This window comes from Diutina rugosa (assembly GCF_008704595.1).
Source record: "Diutina rugosa strain CBS 613 chromosome Unknown scaffold34_size146191, whole genome shotgun sequence".
NCBI lineage: Eukaryota > Fungi > Ascomycota > Pichiomycetes > Serinales > Debaryomycetaceae > Diutina > Diutina rugosa.
The window spans coordinates 51,331-67,761 of NW_022995088.1; the positions used below are offsets into that span (position 1 = coordinate 51,331).

Below are 16,431 nucleotides of genomic sequence, written 5' to 3' on the forward strand. Positions count from 1 at the left end.
CTTTAAGATTCCGCTGCTACTGCGATGCTAGTAAAACTGCATCCCTAAATCGACTACAATTCATTCAACTCGACCGAATAACATGTCGCGGAAATTGGCAATACTAATGCGTAGTGGTAATTTCGTGGAATAGCATGCCAGACCAAAACAGCAACGAATTCCTAAACACAAATTGATATTGACGCAATATTGACAATTCCTGCTAGTGAACGTTGCTATGCCATTTTTGAGTCAACGTTTCGTTAATGGGGTGCATTACTATTTCCTAAATAAGCGTAATTCAAAACATAGGGTCATGGTTGCGAAAACTATATAAACCCATGCACCACCCTTGAAATCCACACACCAACTATATTCATTCGTTAGTGTCAACCAAGAAAATCCGAAAAAAAACGCGTTGTGTTGCATGTCCCCTCCACCAATTTCATGATTTATACCCTGTTCTGAGAACATCCCAAGAAATTGATGCTTCCACCCCACTGCCTGGTGCAAACGTTACATCGAGACAGTCAATGCGACCTGGTTCTGATGTATAGTTAGTGGTGATGTACAATGGTTGCTGCGATGGTAGGGTTTTGACTCCGCAAACAACGTTTATAAGTCAAGCATTAGGTTTACTCAACAAGTTTATATGTTAGAGATATATAATGCAAGACTTATAAAACAGTATACACATAAGAGTGCCATGCGAGGGCCGCAAGCATCAACAGTATCTCTTCAATCTTAAAAACCTCGAAGTGCAAGTGCGTGTCGAAGCCACTGTGCATTTTTGATGAAGTAGCTTTAACGAAGATGACATGTCTCTGCACCGTAATCCGATCACATATTGCTTGTGCTCAAAAAAATCTTGATTCATGCGATATTATTACATTAAAACATAAGCTTTAACTATTAATCATGCGATAGCCGCCATTTCTGTCACGCATGCCTCTGAGCATAGCGTTTCTAAGGCGCTGAGTAAGTTTGCGATCACGCTTAACTATTTGGAATTCAGCATTAGTCCCGTCCTTGAGATCGAAGACCTCTCCCATTTGGGTTTCTTCATCAAGTTCATCATAGTCTAGAGAAGGCTGTTTCCAGTTTTTCAATAACAAAGAATTTACCACCACAGAGATTGACGAAACCGCCATAGCCGCTGCTGCGGCTATAGGAGGCAACATCAAATTGAATGGCAAAAAGCATCCCATTGCAAAAGGCAACATAATGAGATTATAAAGTGCAGCCCACAAAAAGTTCCACTTAACCCTGTTGAATGTGGCATTGGAGATTGAAAGTCCATTTACAATTCCGACAAGTTCATTGTTGCTGTTGCGCAGACTCAACAAAACAATATCAGCTGACTCCATAGCAATATCAGTGCCGGTACTTATGGCCATCCCAACATCAGCCTGGGCCAAGGCAGGGGCATCATTGATACCATCGCCAATAAACCCTATACTCACGTCCTCTAGACGTGATTTGAGATCGGTAATGACCTTGTCCTTATTAATGGGCGTCACTTCAGAGAATACATTAGACACAGGAATTCCCAACTCCTTAGCGATTTTTAAAGCTGCGCCACGCAGGTCGCCTGTGACGATACCAACCTGATATCCTTCGACTTGTTGCAAGTAACGAATGGTTTTTTTAGCACCAGGCTTTAGCTGATCTGTTAACTCCACAAACCCAGCGTATTCACCATCTATCAACACGTGTGCAGTGGTGTTCACCATAGTCTTCAGCGTTGTCGCTTCTTCATCGAAAACCTTAAACTCAGACCCTGGAAATTTGGCTTTAATGAGATTGAGATTACCAATGTAAACCTCATGCAGTTCCGCACCCATCGAGCACTTGCCATACACACCAAGACCAGGGTACATTTGAAAATTGGAAACTTTCCAAGGGAACGAGTCTTCTTCAAAGGAGAGCCCCATGTGCATTTTAGCACCTTGTGAAATCAGCTTGCCAACAGGGTGTTCTGAGTTCAGCTCCAATGCACCAACGACACCCCACCATTTGTTAAGATCAAGTTGAGCGGACGTCAGAATTTGCTTGAAATTGACAAGTCGCATGACACCCGTGGTCAAAGTCCCAGTTTTGTCAAAAAGCAAAACGTTAAGCTTGGTGACTCTTTCAAAGACATCACCGCCCTTGATTAAAACACCATTCTTCGCCCCGACGCCCGTTCCAACCATGATTGCAGTAGGCGCGGCTAATCCAAGAGCACAGGGACAAGCGACTACTACAACTGAAATGGCAAGTTTGAGACAAACAAAGTATCGGCCATTCTCCTCCATGTTGAATGCCATGGGTAACCGATCTTTGTGAATAGCCAGACAAATCACAGTCCAAATGACGAATGTCAAGATAGCAAGAGTAATCACCAGTGGCACAAATCTTGCAGCCACAAAATCAGCAAATCTTTGGACGGGGGCTCTGTTGACTTGAGACTCCTTGACAAGATTAATGATTTGTTGTAATTGCGATCTTTTCGAAGAGTGAGTAACTCTGACGTGAATAGCCCCCGGCCCATTGACTGAACCCCCGATTACCGAATCTCCAATACGTTTGTGAATAGGTAAAGATTCACCAGTGATCAAAGACTCATCAACCTCGGTTTCACCATAGATAATGACGCCGTCGGCGGAGATTTTGGAACCAGGAAGAACAATCGCAACATCTCCCGCTTGAATCAAATCGATTCCAACTATACGAGTTGGAAAACCATCGGTTGAATCAACTTGTTTCTCACTCTCGTTCATGAAAGCATCATATTTTTCCATGTCCAGCACGATAGTACAATTTGAGGGCGTCAATTGCAATAACTTTGAGAGTGCAGTCAGAGTAGCACCCTTGGCGCGATTTTCGAGCCACTTCCCAAAAGAGATGAACATAACCAACATGCACGTAGTCTCGAAGAGAGTTTTGGGAGGTTTCAGAGTTTGTCCATGCCACACCAGGATAATCATAGCAATGATAGAAAAAGTGTATGCCACCATGGTAGAGATACAAACAAGAACGTCCATCAGAGCGCCCTTGCCGCCATTAGCAACAAACTTCCGAAACTTCGTGAGAAACACCTTACCCAAAACAAATTGAATATACAGCGTAGGTATGCATTGAAGAACCAGAGTCCAATAGAGGCCTCTAATCAACATCAAGTGATTCCAGGGGGGCAACATGTGGGTCCAATTGAGAATTATAACCGGAACACCTAATGCAACAGACCACACGAGGTTACGCTTCCAATATTGGATCTCTTTAACTCGAGACAAAATCTTCAATTGGGACTCCAGCAGACGGTCTATCAGGTTGATGATCACAAACTTGACCGCTCCTTGGTCATCAAGAGTATCGAGATTGTCAATCAAGTGGCGCACGCCAACCTTCTGAGGATTGAAATGAATGGATAACTCGTCAAGAACATCTCCAGAGCTTCCAACTTCTTCATCTTGGTTGGAGAGCAAGGAATTTTGGCCTGAAAAGCTAAACAGATAGTTGAGCACACCATCGGTCAGGGAAAGATAGGTCTCGACTAAGTTTTTGATTCGACTAGCATCAGCCTCGTCGGTAAGACCATATATCTGGAACAACACATCGTCGTCTGTATAATCCCCTGACGATTGTGGGTCATCCGTTTGTGATTGAGATAACACTGCGTCAAAGCCACAACCTTCGATAACATCTATGATTGCCTCCGGCAGCACATGAGAGGCGTGCTTGACAAGCGCTTCCTCGGTGATCTCACTAACAGCTGCCAGACTCACACCATCCATTTGCAAAAGTGCGTTTGTTATCGATGTCAGACAAGCTGCACAAGTCATTCCAGTGACTTGGAATCTAGAAACGACATCCTGTTGTTTTTGCTTGGTCAGCGATTCTATAGTTGCTTCAAAACCACAGTCCTCAATGGCTTCAGCAAGCTGAGCAGGTTGGATGTTCTGCGAGTGTACAACTGCTGCTTGTTCAGTGATAAGGGATACCAGGGCAGTTTCAACCCCTTCTATCAGCTCCAACAGTTCCTTGATGGTAGCCAGACATGCTCCACAGGTCATTCCTCGCACCTGTAAAACGGTTGATACTGAGGATGATGGGGATGGACCCTCACTGGATTTGATCAAGGTAGCATCGAAACCGCAATCTTCAATCACCTCAATGAGCTTATCGGTAGTGACCAAAAAAGGGTCGTACTCTATCAGAGCTTCCTCAGTGATTAACAGGACGTTATTGGTGACCACCCCGGCAGTGGCGGATAACGCCTCCGTTATGGTGGCCAGGCAAGCCCCACATGTCATGCCCTCGATTCGAAACAAAGCCTTCATCGTTAGGACTGATTTCGAGGGAGATTGGCACAGCAATAAGTAGGTAGGCTGAGTTTTGCGAACGGTAGCGGCTGGGAAGCTGGAGTGCGGTAATTTAGGTAGTTAAGTCTAGAGTGCCTGAGGAAAAAAAAATATTTGGAATTTTGATTAAACAGATAGTGCGATTCGGACCATAGAATAAAGGCCAATAGAAATTTGCGGCCACAATGCACTTCGTTTGCAGGTTGAATAATTAAGTGGACACTTATATTAATTAATTATACTCCATTAGTTCTTGTGGGGTGCCCGTTTGCGAGTGCCCGTCCCGTGGAAAATGCGGGCTTGGTGCTTATAAGCTTGCTTTGTCAGAAGCTCATTGCCCTGGTCATCAAGATGACGAATTTTGACAACCGGGTTATAAGCCCTGGCATCTGTCAGGAGCAAGGTCTTCGGGGCGATTAGCTGCTTTTGATGGAGTCTCATCGCCAACATTTTCTCGTAATGTTCTTCTTTAGCTTCATTAGACATTGCCATGTACAGTTTGTCTTTGGCAAGTTCCTCTCGTAACATTCGTTTCTCAATGTCAACCTCGAGCCTGAGCTTGTGAGCATGTTGCTGGGCGCTCCGCATTCGGCGCGCCGAGGCCTGCCGCTCCTCCGAGATTTCTTCTATAGATTTTTGAGCTCTCAAGTGGCTCATTATCGAGCCCACCGAGTGAAATGTGCCCTGTGCCTGAGTAGTCTCATCGGAAGTGGCACTAGACGTCATGTCAGTCTCGGCTTCTTCATTAATAGGCTTTACGCTATTACCGTTGCTGGTTGGTTGTTCCGTGAGCTCGTGGGAGTTTAAGTCCGACAAAAACCTAGAATCGTCAAATGTGATCGTAGCAATGGCGGTATCTGCTTCCGCCGAAGCGTCCCACGCGCGATGCTCCTCTATCTTCAGCTTTAGATCCACCGGCTTTTGTTTGACGCGCCGAGACTTTGCCAAGGCTGCCTCAAATTCTTCATCACAAGTATCGTGAAAATCAGCTGTTGTAGAAAGTACAGGGGCAGTAAACTTTATGTCATCGTCGAGTCGGGTGACTTTTACATTGTCACTTTTGTGTTTCTTGCGCCTCTTAATCTTTGACAGCTTGAAATCCTTATTCACTGCAGGAGTGGCGTCATCTTCAAGTAATTCTGCAAGCGTGTAAGCTTTTTGAGCGCTGGGCAGAGTCTCCGTATTATCAACAACGGCATTAACTCCTGAGGCCGTAACAGTGGTGATATTTTCATTCTTCTGTTTCGTAGACGTTGCGTGATTGCGTTGTGTCAGTTGCTCGTTATGAAGTCCGACTTCCTCATCGCTATCAACCAAATCGGAATTACCCATAGTTAACACTGTACGCTCACCCATCAGAGCCAATTCTTGAGCGCTGTGGTGAACCACGACCAGGTCATCATCGTTTGGTATGTCTCTCGGCTTGATTTTTCCTTTTTTGACAGCTGGCTTACCTAGATTCGCTAGCCAGTCGTCATCATTCTCAAAATCAAGTTCAAGCTTGCGCTTGATACTGGTCTGTCGCGCCTTTAATACCCGTGACTTGACGGCCATGTAATCTATTTGCTCACTACTTTCCGTCTGTGGTGACGGTGATAGTGGTGCAGCTTCGGCTTGGGGTGGTTGAGCCGATGGGATTGGTTTGAGGCCAATCTTGGCTCGAAGTTTGTTCGTTTCCTTGAGACTTAGATCTCGTCGCTCTTCATTTGGTTCTGGTCTTTTGGGTGTAATCAAAGGTAGGCCTAGTTGAGCTCGTAGCTTGTTTGTTTCCTCAAGAGAGACTTCGATAACTTCCACCATATACGTAGGCCTATGCGCCGCACATCATGAGCCGCACTACTCTATATATCACTGAGCATGATGAACTAATAATGAAAATGATTTGAACTATATACATCGTTACCGTCTAGGTTTAATTGAGGCCGCTTCTACCGGATTTTCATGCTTCGATTCTTCTGCCTGTTTCCATGGATCGTAAGGCTCACTCACGTCGTTGTTCTTCCCCGAATGTTTCTCTTCGGTGTTAATGACAGGCTCCCCAGTAGTATTATCTTGTGGTATTTGCTTCTCGGCTTGTTCCTGTTCATACTGTTTCAAGTAGGCCTCTTGATCCTGTTTAGCCCGGTCGAGTTCTTGTTGTAATTTGAGCTTTTGTTCTTCCTCCAAACGTTGTTTTTCTGCGTACCATTTAGATTCGGCATGAGCAGCAAGTACCTTAATCTTTTGTTGTCTTACTTGATCATTGATAAGCTCTTCTAACGTAGGTGCTTCAAAACGGGTCCGCCGCAACCACTGAAGCCACTGCGGAGGGACGGTTTCGAAGTAGTCACTTTTGAATAATAAGGGTTTCCATGGTTCCATCTTCCGTCGCAACCGCTGCATATTCCCATCTAGTGTGAACTCCCAGTAGGTATTGCCGTGCAAGTCGTACCCACAAAAGAACTTCTTACGAAACGGGATGTCCCGGCGAGCTTTCCACTGGTGAATCATGCGCTGCCATGGCGTGTACTTCGTCTTCAAAGGGTCCATCGTTAAGGATTCTGCGCGTGCGGCTACCTTGCGGTCGTATAGGTTTTCAATGTAACGATTGAAATTAGAATTCAAACTACTGTGAAACAAAAGAACTTACACAACTGTTTCTACACAAAGGTAATTATTCTTGAAACTTTTTTGCTCCCTCTAGTTTTGAGGTGTCTGAATTATTTCCGCAGCAACATCAAATGATTTCCAACTACAATGATTACAAGATCTATTAGCCCATCACAATGGGGGATCAGGATTCAATTGGGCACTTCACAATGCGAGCTTTAGCTCACCAGTACAACTATCGCTGGCTATCCGCACCTCGCACGTAGATAATTGCTCCTCCAACCAAACCCTTGCCATGGGTAATTCTACGGACCCTCCGCTAGAGCGAATTGCTCCGGTCCCTATAACAATGAATGGCATTGATGATGAGGAGGATACTGCGATTGCGCTGATCACAAACGTGTTAGTGGGCGACTACCACGAAATCACGGGTGACGTGGGGAAACCATATGTGGTGTGGCAAATCAAAATCACGTTGGGCGATTCAGACTACTCCTCGATTCACTTATATAAACGGTATCTGGAATTTGAGCAGTTTCGCCGACTATTGATCGAGGCATTCCCTGATGACCGTTCCACGATCGCCTCGTTGCCTGCTAAGGATAACTTTGCCGTGAACCGAGTCATGCAAACCCGCACGTGGCTTGAAAAACGCCGCCGAGGCCTCCAGTGGTTTTTGTCGAATGTGTTGTTGAACCCTAAATACCAGAAGCTGGCGGTGGTTACGCTGTTCCTTTTATCGCGAGATATGCCCCCGCCCGATTCCTGAACTAGACTTTATCGATGCTTACGTGATCGCATCAAGTCCAGACTCGCCGTGCTCATATGCGGTGAGAAAACTAAATTGTGGCGTTTCTAGACCGATCGCGGAGACGAGGCTTCAACCGTTAGACTAATAGCTAGCCGAACAAACACCGACGGCATAACGTTCGACACCACTAAATAGAGTATATGTCATGCCACGGGCGCTTACTAATACACTCTCATGTCATTACCTTCATCCATTTCTCCTTGCTGACGAAATCAACGATAACCCCGACCGAGGTTGCTGACAAAAACTGCGAAGGTCTCGGCATATCCCGCACTATATAATAGGTGTGAAAAAAAACGTTTATGCTCCGTAGCTTCTCAAGAATGGTTCACAACAGAGTTACTATTGTGGGATCGGGCCCCGCCGCCCACACCGCCGCCATCTACCTTGCCAGAGCGGAAATGGAACCCACGTTATACGAAGGGATGCTTGCTAACGGCATCGCTGCCGGTGGTCAGCTTACCACTACCACAGACATTGAAAATTTCCCTGGGTTCCCCGATGGGATCAACGGTACCACCTTGATGGAAAAAATGAGAGCTCAATCGGAAAGATTCGGCACTAAGATCATCACCGAAACCATCTCGAAGTGTGATTTCTCTCAAAGACCTTTTAAGTTGTGGACTGAGTGGAACGAAGACGGCGAACCCATCACCACTGACGCCGTGATCATTGCCACTGGTGCCTCTGCCAAGAGAATGCACTTGCCTGGTGAAGACACCTACTGGCAACAGGGTATTTCCGCCTGTGCTGTCTGCGATGGTGCCGTCCCCATTTTCAGAAACAAGCCCTTGGCCGTTGTTGGTGGTGGTGACTCCGCCTGTGAAGAAGCTTTGTTCTTGACCAAGTACGCTTCCAAGGTGTACTTGCTTGTGAGAAGAGACCAATTGAGAGCCTCTACCATCATGCAAAAGAGAGTCAAGGAACACGAAAAGTTGGAAATCTTGTGGAACACCGAAGCCCAGGAAGCTCTTGGCGATGGCAAGTTGTTGAACGAACTTAAGGTGTTGAACAACAAGACCAACGAAGTCTCTAAGTTGCAAGTGAACGGGTTGTTCTACGCTATTGGCCACATCCCCGCCACCCAAGTGTTCAAGGACCAACTTGAAACTGATGAATCCGGCTACATTATCACCAAGAACGGCACAGAAACCTCGGTGGAAGGTGTATTTGCTGCTGGTGACGTCCAAGACAAGCGTTACAGACAAGCTATTACCTCTGCTGGTACCGGGTGCATGGCTGCCCTTGACGCTGAGAAGTACTTGTCGGAGCTCGAATAGACGGTGCTGCCACTATTATAGAATGTTATAGAAACGTGATGATTCTCCCATGACTAATAAGTTGTTTTAATACAATGATTAAAACCAGAAATTTCCTTTTCACATAGGATGTTCATGATGCTGGATGCAACATGGGTCATATTCAACTCAGTTTTGTGTTAAATTTACCCCCACCTTATATCCGAGTCGAGTATAGACCTCGTAGTCAATTTTAGTTTACAATCTGATACTCGTGAAAATCCTTGATATTAGTTCCAACAGTGATCAGTGGAAAGTAGCACTGATGTTCCGCTTGGATCCGAAATCATCTATTTTCCTTCACTCGCCTTCCATGTGGGTGCGTATCTTCCGCACTAGGAACTAGCCCTGCACCTAAATTTTCGGTCCACGTAACCAAGACACAACCCAGTCGATGTCACGATATCCGTTCACGTTTGATGACACCTTCGACGAGGACCTTGACAATACTCTTGACAGAGCATTGTTATCAGTTCCGCAGCAGCGACAGCTGCTGCAACTGCTGGCGCAAATAGCCATGGCGAGTATGTCTAATCTTGACGTCCGCAAACAACTGAGCCTGGGACGTAACCTGATACTGGTCGAGACTCATGCACCACTCCTACGAAGAAATACAAGCTCAGCGTCATTGCAAAAGTTACGCGATCATGATAGAGCCCGAGCGATACAAATATTCTTCCAACAATTATGGGCTCGTATTACCAGAAAACGAGGAATTCAAATCAATTCGGAACCTCAGGAGCGAATCATTCGTCAGGGTGTACATGGCTATCCTAATAATGCCGTCTCCAACGCCAAATACAATCCAGTGACATTTATACCGCTTATCTTGTACGAGCAGTTCAAGTTCTTTTTCAACTTGTACTTTTTGATGGTGGCATTATCCCAGGCTATACCACATTTACGGATCGGTTATTTGTCACTGTATATTGTTCCGTTGGCCTTTGTTTTAACCGTCACAATGATGAAAGAGGCTGGGGACGATATAGCTCGTCGGCGTCGAGACCGCCAGCAGAATAATGAGCTTTACGAAGTTCTAGTTACTGGTCTGCTCTCGGGTGAGCCGCGTATGGTTCATTCGAAGGATTTATCCGTGGGTGATTTTGTTCGCGTTCACAAAGGTAAACGTGTCCCTGCTGATATGGTACTTTTGCATACATCAGAAACGACTGGAGAAACTTTCATAAAAACCGATCAACTTGATGGTGAAACTGATTGGAAACTCAGGGTGGCTCCCCAAGTTACTCAGCAAGTTGCTTCTATCGACGATCTTATAACCAACGCAGAGGTTGTCGTGCCTCCTCCGGCAAAGCTGATTCACTCGTTCACGGGTAAGCTCAGTTATGAGAATACTGTGGCGGCATTGCTGATTGACCAGACTTTGTGGGCCAATACCGTTCTTGCTCTGGGTACCGCTATTGGCATGGTGGTATATACCGGTCCTGACACTCGCCAAGCTATGAACACAACCAAGACTGGGGTCAAAACGGGGTTGCTTGAGCTTGAGATCAACAGTATTTCAAAATTGCTTTGTGCCACTGTCTTCATCTTGTCGGTGGTTCTTGTCTTAGCGCATGGTTTCCCTCTTGAAAGCAATTGGTATCTAGACATCATGCGCTTTCTCATTTTGTTTTCCACGATTATTCCGGTTTCTCTTCGGGTCAATTTGGATCTTGCCAAATCAGTTTATGCCAATCAAATTCAGAGCGATGATGATATTCCAGACACGATTGTGCGGACGTCGACAATCCCTGAGGACTTGGGTCGCATCGAGTATTTACTCAGTGACAAGACAGGCACCCTCACACAGAATGACATGGAAATGAAGAAGCTCCATCTCGGTACTGTAAGCTACGCTGGTGAAACCATGGATATGGTTCTGGAGTATGTGCGCAACATGACCCCTTCCGATAGTAAAAAGCGAGATTTAGGGCTGCGTGTTTGCGATCTCGTGTTGACTCTTGCACTTTGTCATAACGTTACTCCTACCTATGATGATGTTGATGATGAAATCAACGGTCTTGTCACGTATCAAGCAGCCTCGCCGGATGAAATTGCAATTGTACAATTCTGTGAAGAAGTTGGTCTCAAGCTTGTGAAAAGGGACCGTAATTTGATTACCTTGATGCATTTGCCTACTAATCGGCAACTTAAATTCAAAGTTCTTTATAACTTTCCATTTAACTCGGATACGAAACGTATGGGTATTCTTGTTTGTGATGAGCAAACCAATGAGTTGTGGTTTTTACAGAAAGGTGCTGACACGGTAATGCTGAAAATTGTCCAAGCTAACGATTGGCTAGATGAAGAGACAGGTAATATGGCACGTGAGGGTTTGCGGACGCTCGTTATTGGACGCAAGCGTATTACACCTCAACAATTCGAAGACTTTGAGGAGAAATACAAGGAAGCTCTGATATCCATGATTTCGCGAGACACTGCCATTCAAAAAGTAATCAGCAAATACTTGGAACAAGATCTTGAATTGTTGGGTTTGACCGGGGTAGAGGACAAACTTCAGCCTAATGTCAAGCAACTGATCGAATTGTTGAGACAAGCTGGTATAAAGATTTGGATGTTGACCGGTGATAAAGTTGAGACTGCCAGATGCGTACTGATTCTGGCGCGACTTATTTCTCGTGGTCAGTATGTTCATCAAATTACGAAACTAAATGATTTAAGTGGAGATGAAGCTGCCCTCACTCAATTGGACTTTTTGCGTAACAACCCCAATGCTTGCTTGCTCATTGATGGTGAACTGTTGGGTTATTATATGCTGTTTTTGCGGGACGAGTTCTTTACAGTGGTAAAACCCTTGCCGGCTGTGATTTGTTGTCGTTGTCTGCCTCAACAAAAGGCGGATGTTGCTATGATGATCCGCCAACTCGCTGGGAAACGAGTCTGTTGTATTGGTGACGGGGGTAACGATGTCAGTATGATTCAATGTGCTGACGTAGGTGTGGGCATTGTTGGGAAAGAGGGTAACCAAGCATCTCTTGCTGCTGATTTCAGTATTTTGTCGTTCTCTTACCTTTCTAAATTGTTGCTTTGGCATGGACGCAATTCATACAAACGCTCAGCGAAGCTCGGTCAATTTATCATCCATCGTGGGTTACTTATCTCAGTGGCTCAGGCAGTATTCTCAATATCGTCCCTGTTTGAGCCATTGGCTCTTGTTCAAGGATGGTTGATGGTTGGTTACGCCACCGTGTACACGATGGCACCAGTTTTCTCATTAACGCTTGATACTGATATCGATGAGCATTTGACGAGACTTTATCCCGAATTATACAAGGAATTGACTTTGGGGAAGCTGTTGCTGTACCGCACATTTTTTATGTGGGTTTTGATTTCTCTCTGGCAAGGGTGCGTTATTCAAATTTTGAGTCAATGGTTCCAAGGGTACGATGAAAAGGCATTCAAGTCCATGGTTGCATTGTCGTACACCTTGCTCATTATCAATGAGTTGGTTATGGTGGCATTGCTGGTCAATAGATGGACAAAAATCATGGCAGCGCTGTGTATCATCACTGGATTGATATACGTTGCGCTGGTGCCATTCTTGGGCGAATATTTCAATTTAGCATTTATGACGACTTTATCGTTTTATTGGCAATTGGCGCTAATTCTTGCGGTTAGTTTGTTCCCGGTGTGGTTATCGCGTTACATCGATCGCAAGTTGCGTCCTCCTTCCTACGCAAAAGTGCAACAAGATTAACAACTATCAGGTTAATGAAGTAATACACGAACGAATGTTGTTGTAACAATGACATTGGCTATTTTTAGAGAATATTGCTATCAATTTCATCAAGGGAGAATCTTACGAAAGCCGAATTCGGTTTGACATGCTACTTCGGCAATAATTCTGGTTGCAAGTTGCAACATTGCCACGATTCTAGGCTAACTAGTAATAGGTAGTCCCCATCGCAATCAATGAACGACCGTAGATTTTGAATTATAAGTTATTCACAAATTACAAAGACAAGCGGGTTTTTTTGTTTGATAGAATAACATCCTCAAGAGAATTGAATGTGGCTGGATATGGGGTGACTTTTACTGTCTTCGCCACGTCGGCACGACGTGCATGGAGGGCAAATATGCAGAGTGAAATGGGGTCGGCGCTGACGTGCAAGGCAATCAGCCTCGTTCCCCCTCGTTCCCATCGTACTCGTCGTTCTTTTCGTTCTCATCGTTTCCCACGCTCTGTCAATTCCTATTTGAGTGCCTGTCTATTTCGTCTTGTGTCAAAATCATGCCTATCCCATCAAATCAAAGATTAATTTTATGGAGGCCCTAGAAGCAAGTACCACGATATCAACAATAATTATCGATTGACATGAATCTCTTGGGTTAGGGGAGAGATTTCTTTTCTTTTGACCACTCTAGAGCCGATTATGTCCAAATTCCCATAGTCCTATGGCTACGTATTACCTTTCAATCACTGAGATTACGCAATTTTTACTATGGCGAATCACCCCATATGCATCATTCCTCAAGCCACAAACATAATGTTGGATGTGCGTGCCCCTAATAACGAATGCATGAACCATCAGAATTGATGGAAGTATAAATCTGAGGTAAATTCTTCTTAAAATACAGTTTTGATTCACATATGAAAGCCATTTTTGGAAGATCCTCGTTCACCGTTGCGTACCTTAGTGTTGCTGCAACGCTTCCATTTTTATTGTCTTACAAAGAGACCACGCTGAATCCTCAGTTCAAAGGCACCCACTTCCGCTGGATTTCGGGAAGAATTTGAGGGTGTATTCAAGATGGGACATAATGACGACCCAAACTAAAGGCACCCGTTTCGGATAGATCTCGGGAAGAATTCGATGGTGCATTCACGATGGAATACGGTAATGACTATAATGAACAGATAAATATATGCAATCAGTGTAACTGTGTGTAATCGTCAAAATGTTGTGTCTTGAGGAGATAATTTTAGCTTTGAGCGAAGACACATCTCTTCTAATATAACTTACCGTTTTAATGTACACTATTTACAAGTAATTTATTTGTTCCAAGCAGCGCCTTTAAACATCTCTTGGGCCAGCTTCAAACCAGTGGCCACGTCGAAGAGCAGCTGTCTCTGGCTCAAAGACAAATCACCGTTCTGCAGGATTTGTTGGCTGACAAATTGGGAATCCTTACCCTTGGCTTTTGAGGCATCAATAACAAGAGGCTTACCTTGAACCATGTGAGCATACCTGCTCTTGATTTGCTCAGGGTTCACCAGAACTGAGAATGAAGATTGCTGCAAGATGAACCGGTTAGGATGCTTGGCAGGAATGTCCGCAATCACTTCTTTGGGGAGCTTGTACGGGTATTTAGATTCGACAAGAGCTTCCTTAGCCAAGGCAGCAGCTCTCGAAGAGGGGGAAATCACGAGTGACACTGGCTTCCCGTAGAGGAACGTGTTGCCAGACACCAGGGGGGTCAAAGGAACAGCATGGAGTTCCTTTACTGGTATGGTGGGTTTTTCATCAGTTCTCAGCTTGATACCACGACCTTGCCCACGAGTGGATCTCTTGGCATTATTACGCTTCTGAGCGGCACCCTCAGTAGGCTTCGCTGTGTTGGTACGAGCAACTCGCGGTCCCCTGGGACCACGGGCACGAGCACCGTCTTGCCCTCTTTGTTCAAAACGAGCTTCACCTTCACGGTTTTGACCGAATCTGTTCCGCATAGGGTGATTCAATATTTGAACATCACTCTTGGGTAAACGTGCGGGTTCAGGAGTAGAGCCAGGGCCAGGCTTAGCCGTCTTCGCCGGAGCCTTCGATTTCTTAGCCTTCAGCGACAGCGCTTGGGTGGCTGACTTTTCGACGATTTCATTGGCACGACTGGTAACCGCATTCACTCTTTTGAGTAGATCGCTTAAAAACGGCGACGTCGAGTTATGACGAACCGACACCCGGAACATGCTTCACTTTGACGATTGTCAGAAAAATTTCCTCCCGCGAAGTCTCCGCACCGTAATCGGTTGCGAAAAAAAAACCATTCGTGAAACATCGAAGTGCCCCATCGTATGCGTAGATCTAGAGAACTCACTAAATGTTGAAGACCAACATCTTCTCGATGAAACCGATTGATCCAGCACCTTATTGGATGATGCGGTTGTTTGCAATTGAAAAGCCTGTTTCGAAGAATCATAATCGAAAGAGTTTTGAAAGTTTTGAAAGTGTCGATCCTTCGGAATACTGTAAGTTTCAGTAATAGCTTTCAAATCGCTGAATTGCTTAACGTATTCCATTTTTTTAATTGAGTTGATTGATGTGAATCTAGAAGTGTGTGAGAGCCTTAAACTGTTTGCAAATATGGTCCAGGGGATGAAGTCAATTGAAGGTATTATTGGAGTGACTACGGTGCATCAATTCTTTATTTAAGTCCGGCCATGGCCTATAATTTTGAAATTATATTTTCAGCATGGGCACACAATTTACTGTAGTTTTACGAAGTTTTGCATTTTTCTTCAAATATGCTACGCGTCACACTTCAAACTTAATGAGAGTTAATCAACAGCGTAATTGAGTCACCTTGCTTAACAGAAACTCTTGCTCCCTACTAAAGATAGAACTTGTTCAATTGTTAGATATCGGAGACATCCGTCGCGCATGTATTGAAGTCACTTTAAGAAAGAATTTAGATCTACTTAAGAGTCAGTGAGATGTATACTGATCGCGAGCGGTCAATTGCAGTTAGTTGTGCACTATATTAGAGTTGTGTGACAAGTTTATTCAACCTTGTACGCTATTCGAAATTATGCTCGGTGAGCATAATTTTGTGAGCAGCCCGACCGACCGCCGAATGTGTGGTGCACATTAATACAAATTCATTAACGAAAGATTCGAAGAAAACATCAGGACCTATTTAACAGCTAAAACTATCAATGGTTCATCCGAAAAAAATAAGAAATTGGAATTACAAGACGTGTTTTTCAAATTAAATAAATAACGCTACGTCGTTGGCCATCAAACGTTCTCCGATCACGTGACCTCGCATTGGCCAATGACAGTAGAGGAAACGCTTGGAGTGCGGGCGCGGACAGCGAGCTTTATAAAACCACAAAAAATTCACCTCAAATTTTTTCACTTAGACAATTCCCAGAATGTTGAGATCGATTGCTAGATCCGTCAGAGTGGTAAGTGCCAACAAGGTCAGCTTCCAAATGACAACAATGAACGCCCACTCGAAGCCCGCAGTCGTGAGCCTGGTGTAAATTGACAATTCAGTGATGATTTCCCGCCAGTTCCATTCTCGCATTTGAAATCAAGTGAGGACCATGGAGTGTCGTGTGCAATGCTAATGGTCGTTTCCAATTGACCTGGACTCTCATTCTTGTTGTGATTGAAAATTTTTCAGACATTTCAATGAGTGGGAACGTGGGCCAAAAATACACTGGGAAACG

General features: G+C 44.8%; 7 protein-coding genes across 7 annotated transcripts; 3 read left to right on the forward strand and 4 right to left on the reverse strand. All coding sequences in view use genetic code 12, as the record gives it.

The window, feature by feature from the left end:
* Positions 1-884: 884 nt before the first annotated feature.
* Positions 885-4,301, reverse strand: CCC2 (Cu(2+)-transporting P-type ATPase; the record flags this gene model as incomplete). Its single annotated transcript, XM_034153746.1, has 1 exon — positions 885-4,301. One exon carries the CDS (start codon positions 4,299-4,301, stop codon positions 885-887), a length of 3,417 nt encoding a protein of 1,138 aa, XP_034013956.1.
* Positions 4,302-4,568: 267 nt separating this feature from the next.
* DIURU_001226 (U4/U6-U5 snRNP complex subunit) lies at positions 4,569-6,122 on the reverse strand (the record flags this gene model as incomplete). The annotated part of the gene is made up of 1 exon (XM_034153747.1): positions 4,569-6,122. The coding sequence occupies one exon, from the start codon at positions 6,120-6,122 to the stop codon at positions 4,569-4,571; it is 1,554 nt and encodes a 517-aa protein (XP_034013957.1).
* A 99-nt stretch (positions 6,123-6,221) lies between these two features.
* On the reverse strand, positions 6,222-6,851 carry DIURU_001227 (uncharacterized protein; the record flags this gene model as incomplete). The annotated part of the gene is made up of 1 exon (XM_034153748.1): positions 6,222-6,851. One exon carries the CDS (start codon positions 6,849-6,851, stop codon positions 6,222-6,224), a length of 630 nt encoding a protein of 209 aa, XP_034013958.1.
* A 355-nt stretch (positions 6,852-7,206) lies between these two features.
* DIURU_001228 (uncharacterized protein) lies at positions 7,207-7,680 on the forward strand (the record flags this gene model as incomplete). Its single annotated transcript, XM_034153749.1, has 1 exon — positions 7,207-7,680. The coding sequence occupies one exon, from the start codon at positions 7,207-7,209 to the stop codon at positions 7,678-7,680; it is 474 nt and encodes a 157-aa protein (XP_034013959.1).
* Positions 7,681-8,024: 344 nt separating this feature from the next.
* On the forward strand, positions 8,025-9,002 carry TRR1 (thioredoxin-disulfide reductase; the record flags this gene model as incomplete). The annotated part of the gene is made up of 1 exon (XM_034153750.1): positions 8,025-9,002. The coding sequence occupies one exon, from the start codon at positions 8,025-8,027 to the stop codon at positions 9,000-9,002; it is 978 nt and encodes a 325-aa protein (XP_034013960.1).
* A 412-nt stretch (positions 9,003-9,414) lies between these two features.
* On the forward strand, positions 9,415-12,738 carry DIURU_001230 (putative aminophospholipid-translocating P4-type ATPase; the record flags this gene model as incomplete). The annotated part of the gene is made up of 1 exon (XM_034153752.1): positions 9,415-12,738. One exon carries the CDS (start codon positions 9,415-9,417, stop codon positions 12,736-12,738), a length of 3,324 nt encoding a protein of 1,107 aa, XP_034013961.1.
* Positions 12,739-14,034: 1,296 nt separating this feature from the next.
* Positions 14,035-14,946, reverse strand: DIURU_001231 (uncharacterized protein; the record flags this gene model as incomplete). The annotated part of the gene is made up of 1 exon (XM_034153753.1): positions 14,035-14,946. One exon carries the CDS (start codon positions 14,944-14,946, stop codon positions 14,035-14,037), a length of 912 nt encoding a protein of 303 aa, XP_034013962.1.
* Between the last annotated feature and the right edge of the window lie 1,485 nt (positions 14,947-16,431).